The sequence below is a fragment of the Stylophora pistillata genome, chromosome 7 (assembly GCF_964205215.1).
Source record: "Stylophora pistillata chromosome 7, jaStyPist1.2, whole genome shotgun sequence".
Classification (NCBI taxonomy): Eukaryota; Metazoa; Cnidaria; class Anthozoa; order Scleractinia; family Pocilloporidae; genus Stylophora; species Stylophora pistillata.
The window spans coordinates 20,248,206-20,257,315 of NC_142525.1; the positions used below are offsets into that span (position 1 = coordinate 20,248,206).

Below are 9,110 nucleotides of genomic sequence, written 5' to 3' on the forward strand. Positions count from 1 at the left end.
TCCACTAATTTCTTCGTGTTTTTCTCGTTGCCATGTTCCCACCAATAACGTAGCTCCATTTTCTGCCTTTAAAAGCACACACAACCCACAATTCCTATATTCGCTCCGACGAAGGGAACGCTCGAAACGTCAGCTTTTGTAATCGTTACGGTGGCCAATTTACCATTTCAATTTCAACTTTGTTGATATATCCAAATTATTTCGTTACTCCCACCGATGCACCCCCAAACAGTTTCTTTAGAAACTAGGAGCCTTTTTTTAAATCTAGACTAGCAAAATTTTAAAAATTTCAAAATATTTTCAAATTGTCAGTTTAGGCAAATAATAATAGACGTGACCACATAGTGGATATACATGGAAACCTGGAAACTGGTTTAGCAGTTAAAAACTCCATTAAGGTTCTATAAGATCCTCAACTGTTCACAGTAAGCAGCAAAAATGGGGAAAATAGTTGGATCCGAAACAACGAAGCTTCTGACGGTAAACATTGACTAGCTATTTTGACGGTTAACTTTAAAAATTGACGCTGACACTTAAATTTTCGGCCCTTTTACGCTTGACGGTTAAACCCACTGAAAGCCTCTGAAAAGATTAGATTTCTACAGAGGTTTGAATCCATTATTCCCATGCAATGCCTTTCAAATTTAAAGCTCTTTCTTGCCAAGCTTCAATTGGTGGGTTTCCTGCTTCCGAAAATAACGAGACAAAAAATTAGACTGGATCGAGAGAACTAAAGAACTAAAAAGATTAACAACAAAGATAGCTTCCAAGTTCCTGGACTGACTGACCTTTTAGTTGCTGGCACTCGGCACCAGCATCTTTATCGTGTCCACAGTTGTGAATTCCCCATCCTCCGCTACTGCATTGGGCTAAAGAAGTCTCATTTCCTTCACACGTAACGTCATCCAACCATATCTGACCAGTTCCTTGTCCAAATGCTGCATCACCAGGAGCTGACAAAGCTCCATCATATCCGAGCTGGCGACATACTACAACAGCGTCCTGTAAGTCCCATGAGTCGTCACAAATGGTTCCCCATGTACCATTGTAAAACACTTCAACACGACCAGAAGATGATGGTGAATTGGTGCGGCTTACCAAACGAACTGTTGTCAATGTAAGTATATGGATAAACTTAAGCTATCTTTAAAGGATGAGCGTTCGTCTAATAAACTGTTGACATGGCGAGCAAACACCAACATAAACCTTGCAGTTCTAATAGCATTTGAGCAGATCTTGGATGAGACATAGAGAATATAGGAACTGATCAACACTGGAAACGCCCTTTGAGAAAAGCAGTAGCAAAGCCTTAGTCTATTTTAAGATACTGCGAACATCACGCGGTAGGAAAAATTGGAACATAAGTGAGAGAAAAAAGAAAAGTTTTTTTTTATCGAAGAGTTGTACTCAATAAGAGTATCGTCGTCTGAGCTGAGGGTCGACGATTACTCAACCGTCGTTAGTATGCCAATAGTTGTGGGCCTCGACACCGCGGAAATACGTTTTGGTGACGTCACAGTGGTCAGTGGTCATCAACTTTAGGCTGCCAAGCGCTTTCATGTGTTTGCAGACTGAGTTCGATGAAAACATCGGCCTTTTGCGTGGTTTTAAGGTTGAAAATATCCATGATACTTCTTCTTGTTCATATATTTGATCCTTTGAATGGGGTTTTACTACTAAAACCACGTCTTAACAAATAGCGGTACAGGGGAGTCATTTTGTTTGGAGTTGTGTGGTGTTTGTTGACTTTAGCTGGCCGTCATTACGAAGCGCGATCGTGGTTCCTTAGTCGCCCTCGCCTTCAAAATTGTCAAAAGCAGCGATAGTTATCCAGAGAAAGCAGGAGATTAGTTCTGTAAGATACTTTTCCAGCGAGGCTGAAGACTGGCTGGATTTTTAAGTGTTTAATTAGCATAAAGCGATACGGGTAATTATCGTGTTGTGAAAATATTCACACTCACTTTGCGCCGACGTGTGGTGTTTTGGAAGTCATTCGCTTGGATGAGAATTTTACCTTTATAGACTGAGTTTTTGCCATTTCACCTTTCGGATTTTCTGTGCCTTTAAGAACGGGTGTCCGTAATCAAAATATGAAAACATTTGTTCATTTCATATACTTGCAGTTTTAACAACAAGTTATCTCCCGTGAACAGAATAACGCATGTTTAGTTAATATAATGGTGATGTTTACAAAGGGAGCGGAAATCGAAGAAATTGTTAACTGTTTGCAGCGCCAAGGCTCGACAAAGATTATATAGGCGATTGATTGAGGGCGCTGAAAATATGTAATATTTGTCACCGTCCAACATGATCGGTTCATTTACAATTTATCTTAAATTAAGTCTTTATTGATAGCAATTGATTGTAGATCTCTATTACATGTCTTTAGTACGTTTGCTTGTACCTGTTGCTACAACTGCTACTTTAATTTCCCAAACAGCTCTATTTGTTTTATACGAAAGCATTTTTAATGAAACCCACCTTTTTATTATTAGCTATAGTATTATTTTTTACGATTCAGTCATTTGAAAATTTTACAGGCACATGTATGTTTACCTGAAGTATATTCCATTCATGAAGTCCCTGCACAGTGTTGTAAAGCGTATTAGAGCATTTACATGGAAATGCGCTATAGAAATTGATCTATATTATTATTATTATTATTATTATTATTTATTATTATTATCTTGCATGTGCATTGCATTGATTTATGCAAATAATCAACTACTCTTCTTCTTCCTTTCATTTTTTAAGATTAGCTTTGCTTTACTTTACATGGTTTCTACGTGCTTAAGGAATCTTACACATCACATGCTCTGAACATAGTAGAGGGGACTACTAACTATGCTCTGAACCACTGTACTGAAGGATAATTATGATCCCCATCAGTAATATTACATCGTATTCCCATTGATCATCATTATGAAACATTCCTATTTGACTTGTGACCATTTTTACAAGGTGGCAATATATATGTATATTGCTGAGACTAGTTGAGAATTTCTTATTAACTACAACTGGTGTAGCCATACCAGTGCTCCCCTCCCCAGTAATAAGTTGGGAAAAAGACATCTGTATGGTGTGATCATTGTTCATGTTTGGGGATATGTCATCCCTTACTTTTATTTGACTAGATAGGCACAGCAGTACACAGGCTAATTACAAGCTTTAGGTTTCTCCTCATGACTTGGTGTTAAATGGGAATTGACAGCTGACTTAATCTAATCAATTTTCTCCTGAACATTTTTAATGAACAACTTTGACTTCAGAAATACTTCTGATACTTTCCCACTGACATTCCTAATTTGGAAAATTAATCAACATAATCATTATGTTCTTTACACCTCCATGAACACCCAATAAGAGTTCTTCTTTTATAACTCAGCAGGCAGCTTCTGAATATAAGAAATCAAGTTTGGAAAATATTTGATTCATTCAAGGCTGTTGCAATACGAGAAAAGACAATACAGTGCTTTAATTATAAACATAAATCGATTAAATTATATTATAAGTTATAATTTTTTTATCTTACAGTACTTTGTTTTTTAAAAATTTGTTTTATAGTAGTACCAAGATGGTAGAGTGACTTTGTGAATCAGGGAGCTAAATAAACCAGAAGTATTCTATTAGCTCAGTACATTTTATGTTACAGATGGCAATAAGTTAGTAAAGAAAGAAAAGAAAGAGCAAAAATAAATAATTAAAATAAAATGATTAGTGAGGGAAGAGTAGCATAAAAAAAAGCAAACTACAAATTTTTAAGAACTGATGGGAAACAAGACTTGTTGAGAAAGTAAAATTAATGCTGAGAAAAAAAATTACAAAGGTGGAAAGTGAAAACTTAATTTATTATCATTAAAATGGACATTTTGTACTTAAAACAAACTTGGGTTTATTCTTCTTCTATTTGAGCCAGTTTTTGTACTTTTGAGGGCTTCAGTCGTATACATGTTACAGTCGTTGGGTTTTTGGCCAACTATAATACATACAATAACGGGTGGGGATAGGGTGGCCATGCTAGACGGACATGTTTTGTCTTCTTCTAGGCGAATCTGACCGAAATGCCGTTGACATGCCGATTTATACGGTTCAAGACACTGCTTTACAAACCTGATAGTGCAGCGTCCTCAGATCACCGCTTCAGCCATTCAAAAACCGTCTCATTTTTAGGCTTCGTGCATAAGCTTTCTTATAAACAAAACTTAGTTGCCACGGAGCCGCCAGCGAAAAACAACAATTTCATATCGTGTGCGACTTCAGTTCGGCTTTGGCAAATTATATAATGGAGCTTAAGAACTATCCAAAAGGTGAGCCGAGTTTCAAGGCTAAGTTTACAGTATTCTTTCTAAGTTTTGCCTCTTTACGCTGTCGATTTGACTCACGGCGAAAAACATTGTAAAAGTTATAGGCATTTTAAGGTTTCGTTGAGGTGTCCGCTGACCAGTAAGACACTGTATCGTGCCCTAAAAAAACGTATTTCCGCGGTGTCGTGGGCCTCCCATCCTCTTTGATAGAAAGGTTAATTGTAATGCTATTGAGAATGCAACAGCTTTCTCTTATTCTGATTAGCCCTATCTCATACTTGGTAACGGTGGTAATTAAAAGTGCTCATATCTTTACTTTACCTGTGTTTGAACACACCACACCTGCGTCTTCACTATGCCCACAGTTCTCAACTCCCCATCCTATGTGATTGCAGTTTGATATTGATGTCTCGTTTCCTTCACAATCAACGTCATCCAGCCATATCTGACCAGTTCCTTGTCCAAATGCTGCAGCACCTGGTGCTGATAAAGCTCCGTCGTATCCAAGCTGACGACAAACTACATCAGCGTCTTGTAACTCCCAGTAGTCGTCACAAATGGTTCCCCATGCACCTTTGTGTAGCACTTCAACACGACCATAGAACGGCGAATTGGTGGGGCTCACCAAACGAACTGTTATTGCGATTATAGAAGTTAGCTTTAATCTCCTGTAAAACTGGTCAACATATATATAGTATTCACCTAGTAACTTCAAAGGAAGTAATTAGAAATGAAATATAATATCTATTGCAGATCCCTTAGACGCGCCTTCCTTCATTTATTATTGTTTAATCGAAAAAAGGGCAAAATTTTGCCAAGGGAGAGGTGTGTAAAATTAAGAGTACCAGGGAGAAACATTGGATGTGCTCTTCGAGAAAGTTACTTTTTTAGTAGCAATAGGTCTAGTATTTTGCTACCGATATTAGTCTCACATTGTAGCGATATGCAAATGTTTTTCAGTGTACTGAAAAATAGTTTGTGACCATTTCATAATATGCAGGAAAATTCGACGGACTATGTTTTATAACAAAGTACCCGCCTATTTAATTATCGGTGATGATTTAGAAAATGCCTCAATGAGCACTTTATTTGACATTCAGTTCTTAGCTAAAGCTCAACAAGGAAATGTGACTCAAACCATAGACGAAAATCGAGCTTGGCGAAAGTGCGGCCTTTTTTCAACTGCCGGTTCACGTAAAAATGAGTATTCAGTTTTGTCGTGATGTTATTACCTTACAGTCAATGACATCAAGGAAAAACTGACTACTCAGGTTACGAGAACAGATTTATATGACATGAATGACAACTATTCTTTAATTGGATGCGATGATTGCATCCGCTTAGGTTTACGAGACTCAGTCACTATTACCGACAACAGTTCTTCTTGAAGCAATACTATCACTTACCAGTAACACTTGTTGTTTTCGGGAGAGGCATCAAAATACCTGAAAGAAAATCCACGAAGTCTTATCTTTGGATTGATTTATACAAGACCAGTAATGTGCATGAATAGTAGATATCACAAGGCGGTAATTATTGTTCCTTCTCTACAAACTTCTCTTTGTTAGGGGCACTTAAAGTGGAGTGGTCTTTCGATTGATTCACAAAATATTGAAGCATTATTTTATTTCATTTTTTATGTTTGCTTCAGTTATTGCGAGTTGTTTCAAGTTTCCGTAATTTCTTTGTCCCCTAAAGGGACCAACTCTGATACAAATAGTTCCATTAAGTGCGCCATCAATGGCTAAGAATTCCTTTGGATGAGGGAATGTAAGCATGCTTGTGTTGTTTTGGGCAAGCCTTCGCGAACAAAGTTTTTTTCTACACAGAAAATGTACTTATCCTTTACTAGTCCGCATTTTACCGATTCGCGTAGAATGTTGTTCGATAAAGAATACATTAATTTTTCCTCGCATTTGTATAATTTTCCAAACAAATTTTATTTTGAAGCGTTCAAAGGTGGCGTGAGCGTGCATCTGTACCCTTATCAATTATAAAAAAAATGACAATTTCCTTGATTGTCATTGGTTTAGAAAACTTCTACTTTCTACTATTTCATCTGCCAAGTTGTTATTGAACAGTTTGTTATCGGACAGTTCAATAGGCCAATCACATTTAAAGTTGTGGTTTGAATCACGCAAATCAAACTTTGTTTACTTCAGAGCGATATTAAACAATTTACGCCCCCCTAGTCGGTCTATCATTTATTCAAATTTTGCCTTTCTTCCATCATTTGGCTATTCTCCTTTTCGAAATTGTAATTCGTTCTGTAATCATACGAGTTATAATTCGTATGATTACTGACCGAGTTGGAGTCCACTAAGTCCTATTACCATTACAATGCAAGCTATGATAAGCCAGTCATAACTATTGATAACTATTGATGGAATGGTTCAAATGATTTGATCGGTAAAATAAGACTAAATATGAAACCATCCAGGCTGTACTAGCTCCCAAACTGAAATAGTTTCTTAATTAAAATAGCTCATAAACTGAAATAGCTCATAAAATGAAATAGCTCATAAAATGAAATAGCTCATAAAATAAAAAATAGCTCATAAAGTGAAATAGTTCAGCAAGTCAGCATGCTGTCACTATTCTTGTTTTGTTTTGTTTTTCAACACGAAACTGTATCTAACGAGTGTTAGCTTTATTTGAATTTAATTATCGTACTTAAGCTTATTATAATCTCGAAGCGTGAAAACCTTCAAAAACTCGGTCATTCTACCCAGTTTTCTCTTCAATGTTTTTCATCCGTACTTTTGTTAAAGTTTCAGAAATTTCGGCGCTTGGCATGTTTATAAACCTTTCTTTGTTTCTTCTGCGGCTATTTGCCGGCCCAGTGTTTTCATCAATAACCTGAGCTTACCTCGCTTTTAAATTTCAGTTTCAAATGTGTACTGTTATATACTGGTTGTTATATACTGGTTGTTATATACTGGTTGTTCTGTATCAATTGAAGCCAAGTGATCGTTTTTATACTCGTCATACAGGAAATGCAAGACATATGGGTCAGTGGAAAAAAGAATGGAGAGAGAAGTCCGGAAAGTAGTTGGCCTTTGTACAAATTGGCTGATGGCGTAACACCATTACGCTGTGCATCTGTATTCTGATTAAGTAGGCTGTTTCAGCCAAATCCGAACGTGCAAAAAAAACTATATATAATAAAATCCCCTGATCAGTAAGCAATCACGAAACAGGCTTGTAGGGATGAAAGCGTAGTTGTTGTATTTTTTCTTAATCAAAATATATCGCGCTCCACTTTCATGTATCGAACACTGTAATACAGAAAACTCGAAACGGCGCAAACTTCCTTTATATACATTATGATAAGGAATAATCTGTTTATGTGCAAATAGCATCTGCGTAGTTTACTCAACCAAACAACTTGTTCGTTTTCCCAAGTTTTGCCTATAGTGAATAAAATATGTACGGTGCACTTTCTATCGAAATTTATGCTTTCAGGAAATTGTTTGAGACCAGTTCAGATGCATGGCTGACGCCATACAGAAATTACCTTCATTGTCTTGTCAAAAGATTTATGAATTTTTCTGAGTTTAATAAATTTGTGTATGAGAAAGAAAAACTAAGTAATTGGAGGTATCAGCCACCTGTAAAATACCTTTGAAGTCGCGCGAATGATCCTTGAAAGAAACGCACAGGCGTACATAGGGGCAAACGCAATGCGGTGCGGTTGCCATTCCTCCGTGCCGGGTTGCCAGTCCTCCGGAGCTTGCCTTGCTAATAAGGTTGATCGTATAGTAGATTTGACCTTCTTAACATTTATCGCGCGATAACGCATTCTGGTATCGCCCTCATTAATCATCATGCAATAGAGCTCTTAAGCCACAAAAGAGTTTGAATAAATTTTTATAAAAAAAAATGAACTTATCATAATGAAAAGTGCTTACTTCCAAGAAGAAATATCAATGCTCCAAGCTTCATTCTCAATGCTTTAAACATCCTGATGAGTAATCAGTTTCGCATTCCACTACACCGAGTTCCTTTTTTCAGTAGTAAGTCACTCTTATTCAGGGCGCACAATAGAACGTCTGTAGCATATACAAATCAATTCCCTTTGAAACGATATACAGTATAAGTATATAAAATTGAAGGTAGTACGTCGATTTAAGGTAGCTTGAAACAGTTTTCCGAAACACCCACCGATTATATTCAAAGCGCTCAAACACGAACTTTCCCTCTTTGCAGTTGAATCAGGGATGAAGACTTTCAACAACGTACAACACAATTTTCTGCGAGTAAGAAAAAAGAAATTTCCATTTTTGGGGTAGTTGCCCATATTTAGACAAATAGAGGTCTCCCCTCAGCCAACGGTTTCAGAGTCCATTGCCTTTCAGGCTTAAGGTGGCTGGTAACAGTTTTCATCTTTTTGATGGTTTTAAACTTTGAAAGAGTACAACAAAAAGACTGACCAAGGCCAGTTGAACACTTTCAAAACCATCTAAAAATCCCTCGAGGAATCTGTTATCACATTTTTTAAAGAACTTTCCGAGAAATATTTGTGTGAAAATCTATCGTCGCATAAATGGCCTTCTTGAATGGCAGGGATTCACCCATGACATCCAGTTGTGCAGTCAAGGAAGTCGTGAAGTTGTGGCTATCATGCAGGATGTTCTGAAGACCCTAAAGCTGAACACGGAAAAGTAACGAAGGCATATTTCAGGCAAGACAACGCCGGTTGTTATCATTCATCCTGTACGATCCTAGTGTGTCCAGCCATTGGAGAATCTACTGGTGTCCAGGTTATAGGAATTGACTTTTCTTACCCGCAGGGAGGTAAAGATG

The 9,110-nt window shown here is 37.2% G+C and overlaps 1 protein-coding gene across 6 annotated transcripts in view; it reads right to left on the reverse strand.

Moving 5' to 3' along the window:
* The window catches only part of LOC148727001 (scavenger receptor cysteine-rich type 1 protein M130-like), a 54,986-nt gene extending 46,444 nt beyond the window's left edge, over positions 1 to 8,542 (reverse strand). For 4 of the 6 annotated variants that reach the window (XR_015989458.1, XM_088727250.1, XM_088727245.1 and 1 more), the window contains exons 1-4: positions 7,927 to 8,030; positions 5,711 to 5,749; positions 4,626 to 4,937; positions 789 to 1,106 (exon numbers count right to left, since the gene is read on the reverse strand). Coding sequence is in view for 5 of the 6 variants with exons in the window: in XM_088727250.1 (XP_088583376.1) it covers positions 789 to 1,106; positions 4,626 to 4,937; positions 5,711 to 5,749; positions 7,927 to 8,005 (748 nt within the window). In the remaining variant the exon portion in view is untranslated. Of the gene's footprint in view, positions 1 to 788; positions 1,107 to 4,625; positions 4,938 to 5,710; positions 5,750 to 7,926; positions 8,031 to 8,215 lie in introns of those variants that run through there. The other 2 variants (XM_088727247.1, XM_088727246.1) reach the window with 2 other exon arrangements.
* Positions 8,543 to 9,110: the final 568 nt, after the last annotated feature.